The 14955-nt window shown below is 40.8% G+C and overlaps 1 protein-coding gene across 3 annotated transcripts in view; it reads right to left on the bottom strand.

Moving 5' to 3' along the window:
• The window catches only part of LOC117475481 (serine incorporator 1-like), a 33400-nt gene extending 20139 nt beyond the window's left edge, over positions 1 to 13261 (bottom strand). For all 3 annotated transcript variants that reach the window (XM_034121704.1, XM_034121703.1, XM_034121705.1), the window contains exons 1-6: positions 13046 to 13261; positions 7474 to 7635; positions 6659 to 6852; positions 5559 to 5638; positions 5322 to 5459; positions 2906 to 3075 (exon numbers count right to left, since the gene is read on the bottom strand). In XM_034121704.1, coding sequence (XP_033977595.1) covers positions 2906 to 3075; positions 5322 to 5459; positions 5559 to 5638; positions 6659 to 6852; positions 7474 to 7635; positions 13046 to 13084 — 783 coding nt within the window. In that variant the 5' untranslated portion in view covers positions 13085 to 13261. The remainder of the gene's footprint in view (positions 1 to 2905; positions 3076 to 5321; positions 5460 to 5558; positions 5639 to 6658; positions 6853 to 7473; positions 7636 to 13045) is intronic.
• Between the last annotated feature and the right edge of the window lie 1694 nt (positions 13262 to 14955).

The raw sequence follows: 14955 nt of genomic DNA, 5'->3' as shown, positions 1-14955 counted from the left end.
TTGGTGAAAAGTATCAGACCATAGTCATTTTCAAAATATAATGCCTGTATTTAATATACAGTCTGCTATATCTGCAGCTTCCCCTATCGTGGTTTTGTCTTAATTTGATGAGAGGAGGGGAGCTGAACTTTTATTTTGATTTACATAGTATGATGACTGTATCACTATTATTAGCCTGTACTGGACTGTGTTTACTATATGTACACAACATGATACACTACTTTACAGGTGTTCATGGAATTGTTTCCCCTCTAATTTTTTTAAACAATGTCACAGTTTTCTCATGTGAACGACACGGTCTTGTTACTGTACCTCAGTGGTTCTCAAAAAAAAAGTCGGGCCCCCCAAACACAAATAGTCACGTAATGGGCCAAGTTAACATTTCTTAAAATACATCAATATGAACGTGAGCATTCCTTTGCTAGAACAGTGATAACTAGAGAATGCAATTCCTGAAGAAATTGCTAGTGGGAATGCTTTATGCTGAAAAGCTGACGCTAAACTGCTATGCTGAAATGTAATGTGTAAGAAGAAAGTGAAGAATTCAGATTGAAATGATACATGAACACTGGGGGCTTGAATGTGTGATGAGTGAAGAAAAGAAAGTAAAAAGGCTTGGAAAAGCAGCAGAATATTTGAACTACAAACTTTTGAACTAACTTGATGGTGAATGATCTGTCGCCATGGCAACGGCATTTGATGACACCCCATAATACACTTAGATGCGTTGATGGCTGCATCGTTACCAAACCTGTGAAGTTTTGGGCCGTTTGGAACATTTTCACTGAAGTTATGAGAAAACCGTGTTTCATGGCGAGCATTGTGTTGCCATGGCAACAGCATTTGAAGAAACCGCATAATTGACGTAGAGCTGTTGAGGGCTGGACCGGTGATATACAAGTGAAGATTGGGGGACGATTGGACCATGTCCATTGGACTTACAGCGACATCGTGTTTCATGGCGAGTGGTCTGTCGCCATGGCAACGGCATTTGATGACACCCCATAATACGCTTAGATGCGTTGATGGCTGCATCGTTACCAAACCTGTGAAGTTTTGGGCCGTTTGAAACATTGTGTGTGTGAGAGAGAGAGAGTGTGAGAGTGTGTGAGAGTGAGAGTGAGTGTGAGAGTGTGGGTGTTTCTCAATCGCGAGTACGCTTGCTTGGTAGCACATGTCTGCCGAGCATCTTGCTTCAGAAGCGAGTCAAGAATACTTCCTGGCATTCGGAAAACAAAGAGTGGAACAGGCTAGCAAGTGTGCAGGTGTGCGTCATATGAGAGGCCCCGCCTTACATCTTCCGCCACAGATTTGGGGAAATTGGCCGTGCGCAAAGCATTGTGGGGATTTTAAGACCGCCGAGTCTACATTGTTTGCATTGTTCTGAATGAGAGATAAAGCTCTTACATGTGAACGTTTTGTGGAAGAACCATAACAGATATCTGTGAAATTTCAAAACGTGAAGCATGTCAAGGAAGTTGAGTATCTGAAGTGTAATTTTTGTGTACTTTCGGGTTAATAATGTGGCCTTTTTGGCAGTTTAACTAAAGGTATGCGGCTGCTGCTGTGAGGAAATATCAGCCTGAAATTACAATGGGTTTTAATGGAGACATGTTGAACGTTTTTGTCACTTCATGCCCTCAAGAGGCATTTTGTTTAATTATTTTGCTTAATTATTTGTCATTTTTCAAGCTACGAGATGTTTTCCTACGTTTGTCATGAAAAATGATGTCTCAGGAATGTAGGGTTTGGGAATTATGGCAGTTTAAAAAAAAATATATGAAGGCAAATTTCAAGATTTCCTACCCTCTAGCTGTGACATCACGCACTCTAGTTAATGTTAAAATCTGAAGAAAGCCTCTTTACCAAGGTCTGAACAATGTTTAATATCTCTAAAAGTAAAAATCAGATTTAAAAGTTGTGTTACACGAATAATGTCAGAAAGATGTGTAACATTTTAAAGTTGGAATGAGGTTTCTGAGTGAAAGTATGAATGAACAGTTCAGCAGTTGAAGTCGCATGAAGATTGTTCAAGTCTGAAGATTTTCTCCATTGACTTCAATGGTTAAAAATGTGATGAATTATGGGATGTATCTCTGGAATTATGAAAGTTATGAATGATAAAAGTAATAGCTATCGATTCCCGACCGAGCTGAACGTTTTGATGTTTGAACGGAGTTTCTGCGATGTTGAATGCAGGAGAAGAAGAGGTGCAAAGTTCCGGCGGAATAATAATAATTTTGATAATAATAGAAGAACATATAGTTGGAATGCTGTATCAGCATTCCCACTAAATAAAACAATGCTCCCCCGGGAAGATTTTTTTTTAAATATTGAAGTCAAAAGCATCAATCTGGTGCACTTTGAGAGCAACATGAAGAGATCTATGGATACATCTCTCAACACCCATTTGAAACAGAACTGTAAGCAGATTTACTATTTCTTTATGGATATTTTACAAATCACTCACTTTTAAACTTTATTATTTTTTTACTGTCATATAGTATTTCAAACCTGTTTTTCATTTATTCTCTTATTTTTGTATAACTATAATGATCATATAAACGTGTGCCTCGGAAATAATTGTTTACATTAATCGTGACCAAAACGTTTGAGACCCGGCCACTAACTCGCTAGCACCAGAAGCTAACAACGATCTCCGGTACCGGTGCCCTCTCTCTCTCTCTCGCTCGTGCACGCACACAAAATGGCTCGTGCCACACACACACAGAGCCGAGCTGAAACACAGAGACCCAGACGTACTTGTACTGTATCATATTATTTTCGAATCAATACTTTTTCAAATTATGATTTTTTATTTTTCAAAACCATTTTTCCTCCTGGTCTCTCGCGCCCCCCCCCTGTCATGCCTCTGCGCCCCCCACTTTGAGAAACACTGCTGTACCTGAACTTTAGGCAGCACAGAGAGGAAGGAGGCCACCAGGCAGAACAACATGTTGAAGCTGATGAAGAACTTGTTGATGGAGCATCCATCAGGCTTTGTGTAGAAGATGAAGAACAGCACCACAGCAGTAAAGGACCTGATGTAGTTGATGAGAGTGACCACCAGCAACGCTAAAAACACAAGGTAGAAAAGGTTCATATTTGATAGCAGACCACTGCTAAGGATTAAGGAATCTTTGCAGTCATATCAACCAGCAAAAAGAAGTCCGGTCAATTTAACGTCAGCTAAAAAATACAAATTAGCTTTCCTCCAACAGAAAACACCATGGAATACCTTTTGAACATTTATTTTAATTGTGGATAGCACAAATGAATAGAAAATAAAAGAGAATAAGATCAAGAAAAACAGTGTAAGAGAAGAAAAGAGGTTGAAGAGAGACAGGAAGTAAACACTAAAGGGAACAGCAGAAGAAGAGAGACGATGGCTGCAGTCGAATTGTCCAAAAATCAGCTCCTATCGTCTATTCCTATCGTCTATCCCTTGACCTCTGTGTGAAACGTCACAGGGTTAAGGGATAGTGGATAGGAGAATTTAAAAGGACTTAGGAGAAGAGACTGCGGTGCTTTGAGAATCCGACTGCACTTTCACTATCCGACGTGTTTATGATGCGCCAGCGGACGTCATCAATGTGCGTCTGCTGCTGTGGGGAAACTACAGTTTTCTATACAGCGGACTATAACATGGATGTATAATAAGAACGATGGACTACTGTAAACTCATCTAGAGACTCTGCACCGTGCTCTGATGCTGTTGTTTTATGCTTTATGAACGTGGACAACAGAGAAACATATTCTTCATGACCAGTTGGAATTGAAATAAAAAAGGAAAGTGAAACTTATGCTTGTCACCCTCTCCCTCCGGTCCACTCGTATTAATCCACATGAATCCCAATACGTATGATTGTATGAAATGATCTTAAAATCAATACAAATGTATTTATTATAGGGCTGTCAAGTTAACGCGTTAATAACGCGTTAACCCACATTTTTTTTAACGCCACTAATTATTTTAACGTGCGATTAACGCATGTGTATTTGTCCTCGGCCCGCCCCGTAGTTTCAGAGCCCAAAGGCTTGACGTTGTTGTTGTTGTTAGTTGGATGGTGGGAGATTCTAGCGAGAGATATGGATACAAAAAAAGGTGTTTTAAACAGCAAGCCAAGCACACAGCTGATGCTGATGCCGACAGCCCCGCTCCTGCCGCTCGCTTGCGCTTCTAAGTTTGCCGGGGAGACGCCTGGACAACAACAGCGATAGCTAAATGGGTGGCTACAGCTTAACATTGTGGAGGACGAGGGGCTGCGTTAGATCATTCGGATCGCATCCAACGTGTCGACTGCACATCACAGCGCATTATTGTGACCCACAGTGGGAACTTCAGTCTCATGCTTTGACTGTTATGAAGACAGAGGAGCGGCATTTCGCCGACAACTGTAAACAGGCTTGTCTGTTTGAGCAACTGGCTCAGTGCAAAGAAGTACACAGGGTTGGGAGAGAGTGTAAGAGAGAGAGAGAGGTTCCAGGTGGTTGTGTTGAGAATATTCAGGAGAATATTTGTCATTGTTCCAATGATAATAAACAAACATTTGCATAATGCATATTTGTCCACTCATATGTTGATAAGAGTATTAAAAACTTGAAAAATACAGATACAAAATGTGCGATTAATCGCGATTAACTATGGACATCATGCGATTAATCGCGATTAAATATTTTAATCGACTGACAGCCCTAATCTATTGTAAACGTTTGTCCTTAACATCTATCACTGTGTATATCACCATTAAAGATGTTTTTAAAAGTTTCAGAAACCCCACACAGCTCAGTAAAGACTGTGAAATGTTGACTTATTTGATCATTTTAGTAAAAAAGTAACGTTCATATTTCTCCTTTTGATTAATATAGTGATGAACGTTCAAAACAAAGCACTTTTGCAAGTTACGGTATAAGTTGTAAAATGCTTAATAAGTACCGTAACTTTCATGATACGCATTTCTCGGTCGTAATTGGTTGTTTCTGGGAACGGCCGAATGTTGTGTCACGGTAAATGTTGCGACAGACTTGGACAGTCACAGAAGAAAATGCAGTAGAACAGACTATTTCTTTCTTAGCGAAAGTAATATAATATTTTTTAAATCAATGAAATCCTGCTTAAATCAATATATTGTGTCAAATATTGATTTAAACAGTAAGTTGTCATGTAATAAGCGGGTTCACACATTATCCCATAGTCTGCATGTTATTACTTACAAATGTATCTTATTGTTGAATTCCAAAGTATTAACAAAACACAAGCTCAAACATACTTGCAAGTAGTATGCAGTGTATCATTTTGTACACACTGTTGAGTCACTGACCTGCGTACCAGCACCTGGAACTGCCGGTCTCCATCTTCTCCACCCATGACTCGTTCCATGAGTGGGCGAAGTCCACCAGCAGCACCAGCTGGATCAGGATGAAGCAAAAAGCCCCCCCAGAGCCCACCACAAACCACGCTGCAACCACAGACACACAGCTCATTCAGTAACTCCCTTGGTATTACAACAACTCTGTATATTGGAAGTCATACTAAATGTAGAATAGGAAGTTCTTACTGTAGGTGAAAGGCCCATCTGGAATATAAAAGGCGCCAACTGTAACTGCCACCAGGGCAGCAAACTTAAAGAACCAGAATCTGAGAAAAACAACAGCTGATCATAGAGTAGGATGTACATACACATACATTTAGAGTTTGAAAGCATTTCTAAACAGTGATCCTTAAGGTCAAAGCTAATTTCCCCAGAGTTTCTTCTGATTCAAACACTAACACACTGCAAGGTTTAATATGGGACAAACAATCAGATCTGCTCAGATGTCATAACTGTTCACATGACTGTTTATTAGACAAGCGTATCCCATACAGGGACAAGAACAGGCGACATCCACAAGAAAGACCTTTCAGCCTTATGACCAGCTGCAACGTCTGTGTGTGTGTGTGTGTGTGTGTGTGTGTGTGTGTGTGTGTGTGTGTGTGTGTGTGTGTGTGTGTGTGTTTATGTGTGTGCGTGCGTGTGTGTGTGTGTGTGTGTGTGTGTGTGTGTGTGTGTGTTTATGTGTGTGCGTGCGTGTGTGTGTGTGTGTGTGAATATGGAAACTCCTGGAGACACGCCTCTGTCTCTCTTTATCTCTCTGTCTATCTATTTCTATCTTGTTGTGATACAAATATTCAATTGTCCTTTTGAGACGCCTAGAATAAGGCAATCCTTTGAAGAATCTATGTAAAAATAGCGATAAACACAATTCATAAAAAAAATAAAAATAATTAAGGACGTTTTAAATAAGCAACTCACAGTTTCAAGGTATTGAAATGAAGTTCTTAATAAGGTGCGACATGGGAAAACAAACAAAAATTAAGTGCAGATAATTAAATAAGAACTTGGCAGTGTTGTTTGTTTGTGTTTGCAAAAAAAGCTCAAGGAAATACCTGGAAGCTTTTTGGGTTAGGGTTATCTTTTTCATATATGCCCACATTATCCTTTTTGTTACAGGAATTGTCTGTGTTGCAATTTTGTTACATGGTTTATCTTGTAACATCTCCAGTGAGAATATGGAGGTTGAGTTGTTTTTTTTAAAGCGTGCTCAGGTACATGAAGGGGAGTCAGAAACAGTGTTTGTGATAGATTGCATGAGCTGCTGCTGTTACTGCGGGGCTTACCCGTTGTGGATGGCAGCACGGGGGTCTCTGCTGTTCTTGATGTTAATCATCAGGATGGAAAACCCCAGGAACCACATGCTCATGCCGAAGCAGATGCGGTACACTGCCTTGTAGCCCACGAACATCTCACAGTTGACATCGGCCTGCATGCCAGGGATAGAGGAGCCGGCCCCGTCTTCACAGAAGCCAGGGATCTACAGCACACACAGGAAGGGTTCAAAAGAGCAGGAGCTGAAGTCCATTTCATGTTCGGAAACACCGGGCCAGTTACCGAGTAACCCTAACCCTAAGTATACGATTTAAAAGAACGTCTGTGCCTTGTGATCTTGTTCAGTGACACTTTTAGTAGCCAACTCATCGGTTTTTGTTACGTTTAAACCGTAGGACTTTTAAGAGTTATTATTGATAGTTTTGGCGCGATTTAGACACGGTCTGCACAATGTTGTTGGTGAAAATAACTGCCAGAGAACAAATCAGATGCTTCGCTGTCCATTCTTACACATCTGCCACATCATCTATCTACAACAGAGAGTCAGCTCTTAAGTAATAACAAGTAGGCAGCTCCAGCTGAATTAAACCTTTGTATCCAGCGTCATGAGATGATTAAACATCTGTGTAATGTCAGTGAACTTCATCACACAAAGACAATCATCGCACGTTATGATTGTAATTGAAACCTCTGGAACAAGGACTCGGAACAGAATGAGAACACAGGAGAGCTGGAACTGTTCTGTTCGACACAGCAATAGAGCATTACCGTGAATAAACGTGTTATATATCTATACATTGACTGTATCTCCACAGTTAACTCATACCCTTTTCAGCTGCTGATCGACCCCCGGGGACAGCATGATGCAGGCCACGATGGTCCCCAGCAGCAGGATGAAGGCGTAGATGATCCGGGTCACCGTGGAGTTCCTGGTGCTGGGACAGCAGCTGCACAGCAGACAGGTGGCGCTGCTGCACAGGCACGGCAGCTGGGGACACACACAATCACTTCATCATCTGCATGTTAAAGCAGGAGCACCAAACACAGGAGACACATTTAGGTGAAAACAAATCTGCAGAAACATATAAATGCAGATGCTTTCACTCCCTTTTTACTCCAAGCGCTTTCATTACTCACACCTCAGTCAATCAATCAATCAATGTTTATTTATATAGCCCAATATCACAAATGTTACATTTGCCTCAGTGGACTTCACAGTTTGTACAGAATATCAGTATGACAATACGACACCCTCTGTCCTTAGACCCTCACATCGTACAAGGAAACACTTCCAGAGAAACCCCACAGCTTAAAGGGGAACATGGGAGAAACCTCAGGGAGAGCAACAGAGGAGGGATCCCTCTCCCAGGACGGACACACGTGCAATAGATGCCGTGTGTAAATCGAAGAGATAATACATTTCACAGTATAGGTAGACCAAATGTTTGGAAATGTATGTGTCTATAATAAGAAGATGAATCCACGAGGATGTCAACAATCCTGTGGGAGCCATCAGGGAAGTAGTATGATGAGAGTCAGGCAGGACCACAGAGACAGGTTCAGCCATGACTCAGGATCCAGGGCTCGCGATCCAGGACTCAGGATGCAGGACTCAGGATGTAGGACTCAGGATCCAGGACTCAGGATACAGGATCCAGGACTCAGGACCACAGCAACAGGCACAGCCACGACTCAGGATCCCGGCGTAGATAGACACCAAAAAGAAATTTAGGGGAAGCTGGGTTATTCGGAACATGAGAGTAACGGGCCGTCTCCACGGCAGCGTTAAAAAAATCTTGGAGGTGGGCGTATCTGAAGCTTGGGGATTTTTTTGCGATCAACCAATCACATGAATCTCCCGCCCGCGACATACGAAGCCAAAAAGCCCGAAGTAAACTGGATATAAACTCCCCAAACAGGCGAAAACCTACCACTGTCTCTGCCACCTCCCTCCATGCCTGGCTCCTCTGGTTTATATCCCGGTAGGTCTGGTCATAAAGCACCGGGTGATTGATTCGCTACCGCTAATTTCTCCTCCATTTTTTGGAATATGAGGAAATGATCTGCGGTATGTCTCTCCCAGCATACACGCCGTTTGATTGGCTAGAGCTTGAACTGTCAGATTTGCGTACACGGGATTTGATTGGCTGACGCTTCCTCCTCAGCTTCAAAAGTTGAACATTGTTCAACTTTGGATCTTGAAAATCCTGAGAATCTCCGCTCGCCTGCCCACAATGCATTTCGGCGAAAGCGAAAAAAAGTGACGTCACCCCATTCAAAGTGAATGGGCAGAAGCGTTTCAAGATTTTTTAACGCTGCCGTGGAGACGGCCCGTAAGGTACAGACAGAGAGAAGGAAGAAGTAAGGTTTCCCCGACAGTCTCTAAGCCATTACCTCTCTCACTGAATTCACATGAACTGGTACTAAGTCTTTACAGGCCTTCTACTTTAACTGATACTTCAAGCTCTGTCTATCACCTAAACACAACTGGTGTCATCTCCTTTTCTAAAATGCTAATAGCCGCGTTCACACCGCAGTACTTTTCCCACTTTAGTTCCGATATAGTTCCGAAATGTCGCGTTCACACCAAAAAGAGCCGGAACTAAAATTAGTTAATCAGAACCTTTTTTACCCCCTTTTCAGTCCCTGCCAGAGAGCAGGTACTTTGGTGGGAGAAAAAGGTTGCTATGTCTGATTGGCTGGGCGGAATGCAAACCACGGCCCGTAAAACTCCCAAAAAGTTTTGTGAAGCCGCCATTTTATTATCCTCGCATTAGCATTATTAGCATTAGCATTAGCCCAGCGCACAAACGCAGAGAGACTAACTTATGGCAACACAAAAGAAAACATGGGAGCGGTGGAGTTCTGGCGATTTACTCGGAAGGCCCTAACTCCGGGGACTTCCGGCCGGGGACTTTGGGTGGCAGTTTACACCGTGAAGTTGTTTGCGGCCTGCCAGTCAACCCAAAGCAGAAGAAGAAGAAGTGACGTCAGCGGCTTCATTTGCCTAATCCTTCCCCAGGGACTTATTCCGGTGTGAACGCGATCTGAACTTAGTTCATGAGAACTAAAGAGTTCTCATGAACTAAGTTCTGATGAACCTTTGTGGGAAAAGTACTGCGGTGTGAATGCGCCTATTGCTATTAATACTAACAATGTAGCGTTTTCTAGTTGTGAAACACAGTTTTGGTGGCGTCCATTCTTGGCAATGTAAAATATTTTACAAAAAAAAACTGTCATTGTCCTGGAAAAAATGTGAGTAGATTCAGAGCATGACAAACGTTCCCATGTATTTCTCTTTATTAGCAGGAAGCTGAGGATAATGGATATGTTCTGCTTGTTAGGATGGTGCATGGGACTCAACATGAGACACTGCTGAACTATCATGTGAAGGTCATCTGCACGGCAGTCCCCTCTGAATACCCTGGACTAACGGCTTCAATTATCTGCTATTTAGCCTTTTCCCTTTTCAACCATTGAACATGTTCTACCAACAGGACATGTTTAGTTTGCAGAGCTTCTTTAATCTTGGATTACAACGCAGTTTTAGCAGAATATTAAGAAGCTAATAGGGCACAGAAAAGATAATCTGTATTTGGAAGAAGAACGGTTAAGACTTCCATGCATGTCCACTGAAGTGAGCATCAGTATTTATGTTCTTGATTGTTTTACTGCCATTAAATACAGAAACATTGAAATATTGCTTCTACAATTTTAATTGCAGTTTAAGATGACAGTAACATGCTATAGAAATATTTAACCGTTATAGTTAATAACTAAGACAACAGATTTGTTGCGGAACAATCAGTGTTTTCTATGGTCATGTGGATCACAATAATACAACAAAATAAGAAAAAAGCTGTGTATGTATGTTCTAGTATAAAAACGTTGTATACAGTATTCATATTAATATCCAGAAATGTGTGTTTGGATGAAAAATATCTACGCACAGGGCAGTTGAGAACATAAGCTAATGTTTGATTAACTGTAATAAAGAAAGGAATATCATTTTAAGAAATCTAACTTTTTACAAAAAATAAACTCAGTGTCCATGGCAACGCTCTGCAAGTGTATCTGTGTGTTCAATCAGTCACATCACAGTAAACCTGCTTTATTATCTCATCCTTGATGGTTCCTAATTTCAAACAAATCAAGTAAAGAGTCCAAAACCAACAGTGTCAGTTCATCATGCAGTACTGGTTCTACTGAAGATGTTAATCTTTAAAAACTCCACCATAATAATGTTTCATTTTCAAAAAATAAATAATTTGTTGTTGTTGTATTTATTATTTAACATTACTCGAACACGAATAATTAGTGCATGTTTGGGCCCATTTTTAGCAGTGGACTGTTGCGCATTACCTGCTCTAGTGACAAATTCCAGCAGGTCAACATGTTTTGTGGGATTAATTTAAAGGGGACCTATCATGCAAAATGCACTTTTGTACGTCTTTTATACATGAATATGTGTCCCCGGTGTTCCAGGGAACTCACCAAGTGTCAGAAAATACAACCCTCTCTATTTTCCTCCATACCCAAATCTCTAAAAAAGGGGCTGCAACGGATCTGATAAAAACTGATCCAGATTTGAACACTGTCCTGACGTTAGGAGACAGTGTAGTACATATGCAAGGCCTGTAGATGGTGCTGTTCTCACATAATCTGCCCTTGCAAAAACAGAGCTAAAAAATGTCAAATTGAGCAAAATGAGGCATGGCTAAAATGCATGATCTGTTTGGTATTTTGAAAAAAAAGAAGTATAAATATGCCTTGTATAGGTATGGTCCTATACTATATTATTCAAATATAGCATGATAGGTCCACTTTAAAGTAAACGACAGTGGCACCTTTGAACAACAATGAGACGACTCTAAATGCTATAACTTGTTGTAAAGCTGCTTACACTAGAGTGATTGTACTCTCTATATCAATAAAATGGTGATTAATACAATGTTATGCCAAACTTTCGTGGCCCAAAGTGACCCAGGTGGGTAAAAAATCCTTCTTATCCTGGAAATGGTCCTTGAGCTATAGAGAACTGTGAGTTGTAAACCAGATGGGTTTGAGAGTTAGACTTTTTACAGAGGATTAATAATTTCATATTCTCCATATTTTTTCCTGAACTTAAAGAAAGGCTCGGTTCATTTGCATGGACAAACAGCCTGTGTATTAATGTACAACAAAGGCTTATCCACAGTGCTTTACATGTGTCTCTCTCCTACACCAACAGCAGAGCGGTGTGTAGAGATAAGGAGGCCGGAAGATAGTCAACAACTTAATACGCCTGCTAGACAAAGTCAGCTTAGCTCCAGACAGTAGGCCATGATAACATGCCACATACCACAGGTGTGTTTATCAGAGTACTACCCTCTGAAACATGGTGTCTAGTTTTCTTGAGATAGTCCTCTAATTAAAAGGAAATGTTTCTATTTGTTTATCAAGTAAAAATCCTAAATATTTGCTGACCAGTTTTTTAATCACCATTAGTCCAATATATAGCATTTCATATTTGTTCCCCCACAAACACAGCTAAAAGATAACTGAGGTTATTATGTGTGTGCTATGTGGCACTTTAAGCCTTTCATCCATACAACAGACGAGCTTCTCGTATTGTTCCTAACCATAACCACTCATTTCCATGCTCTCTTCCCGCCTTATGCATGCTGTCATTGTCTGCACTCATAATATGGCGCTCGTGTTGGTGGTACAAAGCAGAGTTAATCCAATTAAGCACGTGAGAGCAGATGACCGGGTTCCGTCTAACCCTGCGCTCTCTTACTGTCCCTGTGTTAGGAAACATGATTTTAGACTCTTCTGAACAACATTTAGCATCTTATCTTAGCTACAGGCTGCACTATGTTCTTGTGACTGTGAGTCACCAGTAATAGTTACGTCTGTCTCTTAATGTCAAATTACATTTCGGCCTATACAATCATAAGGTTCAAACGTACCATATAAAAATGCTAATGAATCAGCTGAATGTGTTTTATATCTTATATCTGCCTAAATGTGAGGCAAAGAAAGGCAGTTAACACGCTAGGTTATTTGAATGGAGTTCGGACTCCGTCCCCACCCCAGCAACAAGCTGTCGGACACACCTGTGGGAACGGAATGAAACGATTCAACGATTCAATAACATATCATATTTAGCAGGAGAAAGTAGTGCCTTGTGGAGAAGCCATCAATAAACCCCAGCCGAGAGCCCAAGTAATCATTTTTCTGGTATCTTAGACCAGAGACCACGAGAGGAGGGCAGAGTACTGTACTATGGAGCGATATTGGCTACCTGTTGCTTGCTCTTCATGACATCACCATACCATACATTTCTCCTCAATGTGAAACAATGTGGTTGTAAATAACAATCTTGTAACGTTTATAATAGCAATGTCATAACTTACGCAGCTTGCCAGGGAGAAGGCTCCCAGAACAGCTCCCATGTCTGAACACTTTCAGTACCGTTACAGGAGCGGACAGTCCGTAAATCCCACGTTTTCCTCCCGTTACTCCTCCTCTGTCCCTCCAGGGTGGATATTAAACACAAAGCAGCTAAACCCACTGTGAAGCAGCCCAGGACACAACATGGACAATTAAAACACCTCAATGTGTCCTGTCAATCCTCAGTAGCGCTCTGTGTGCTTGGCTGCTTGTGAGGTACAGTTGTGATTTGTTTCCGCTCCGTGCGTCTTTGAAAGCGCCGGGCAACGTCATTGCGACGTTGACCTGTTGTGAACCGTGCACCATACGCAGTTGGAAGAAGTTGAAAAATACTTTGTTACAAGTAAAACTCATGCATTCAAAATGTACAACATTATCAGCATTAAATACTTATTAGGCTACATGTAGAGCTAATTTAAAGTACTTTATATACTGCTGCTTGATATCATAACCTAAAACAATAAGGTAATGTTTATTTTATAATTTATTTATATTTTGTATTAGTTTATAATCTAAAACATACAAAGTTACTATTAACTAAATGCTCTCAAATAAATGTAAAAAATACAAAATGTGATTCTATAATGTAGTTGCGTAGAAGTTAAAACTAGAATAGTCAAAATACTCAGTACCAGTTCCTCAACATTGTACTTGAGTACAGTACTTGAGTAAAGGTACTTAATTTACTATCCACCACTTACCATACGAACCGAAAAAATCGATACAAAACTATCATTTATAACATCTTTTCAATGTACAGTATATATATATATATTGTTTGTTCATGTATCATATTGAGCACTGAGCAGCAGTATATGACTAAGATTAAGAAAACAGTTTAGAGGCTTGCTTTATTACTCAGGGAATACGTTTCTTGCTTCATGTCCGTCAAAAAAGAATAAGACCAAGCGTATTGAAGTAAGAAGATATGATTCTACACTGTATTGAAGTAAACATATATTGTTTGAACGGGTTTTGATAATCACTTAGAAAAAGAATGTTATTCTCACTTTTAAATTCACTGACTTAGAGATTCTGTGTTTCACACACCAACATTGATCCTTATCACCACTAAGAGCCAGATGCTGTTTCTAAGTCGTTAAAGACATCGTAAAATAGGAAAAGATCCCCTGGAAAAGGTAGGGAGGGGAGATCGGGACGGAGATAAGAATTGACTTTTGACCTTAGGGGACTTTGGAATTTCAAGTCCTGGAGAGAACTATTGAACCCGGCCAGAAGCGAATCCAGCCAATCAGGACACTTGGAGGAGGTGGTCAGTTTAAACAGCTCCTCCCCAGGGCTTCTCTGATTCGCTTGGGAGAAAAGTGGGAAGGAAGAATCGACAAATCTCCGCCCCAAAGACAGATAGAAATACTGACGTTTGTGTGTGTAAAATTGCTTTTGGGTTTGGTGAGTGGCAGGTCCTGAGAACTGTGTCCGTATCGCATCACAAACCTGAAGTCCAATTTCTTTTTGGTTTGATGAGTTGGCGGGTCCTGACGCATTTGTCCGCATCGCATCACAAATCTAAAAGCCCGGGGTACCCGGAGTACTCTGTATAACTTGTATATGTGTTTGATTTCCTACCAGTAAACTCAGATAATTGTTGTAACTTTTGATTCCGGTGTTTTCAATTCCTTTCTTAATTTAATAGAGATCCAGCCTCATCCAACGAACGGCGCGTAGCAGAGGTATTCTACTCCTACAGTATTCAGTGGAGGCTGGTCTATGGAGCCAGCGGAGGTCGTTCCTCCTCAGCTGAGAGCCAAGTACATGAGTCATTTGTTTAAATAAATCATTGCAACTCCTCATTGTATTGTGTATAGTTAAAAGATTCAAAGGTTTTATTGTCATATGAACATAAGCTACAGTG

This window comes from Trematomus bernacchii, unplaced genomic scaffold (assembly GCF_902827165.1).
Source record: "Trematomus bernacchii unplaced genomic scaffold, fTreBer1.1, whole genome shotgun sequence".
Lineage (NCBI taxonomy): Eukaryota > Metazoa > Chordata > Actinopteri > Perciformes > Nototheniidae > Trematomus > Trematomus bernacchii.
The sequence above is the reverse complement of the archived record's forward strand: the minus strand, read 5'-3'. Positions and strand labels throughout refer to the sequence as shown.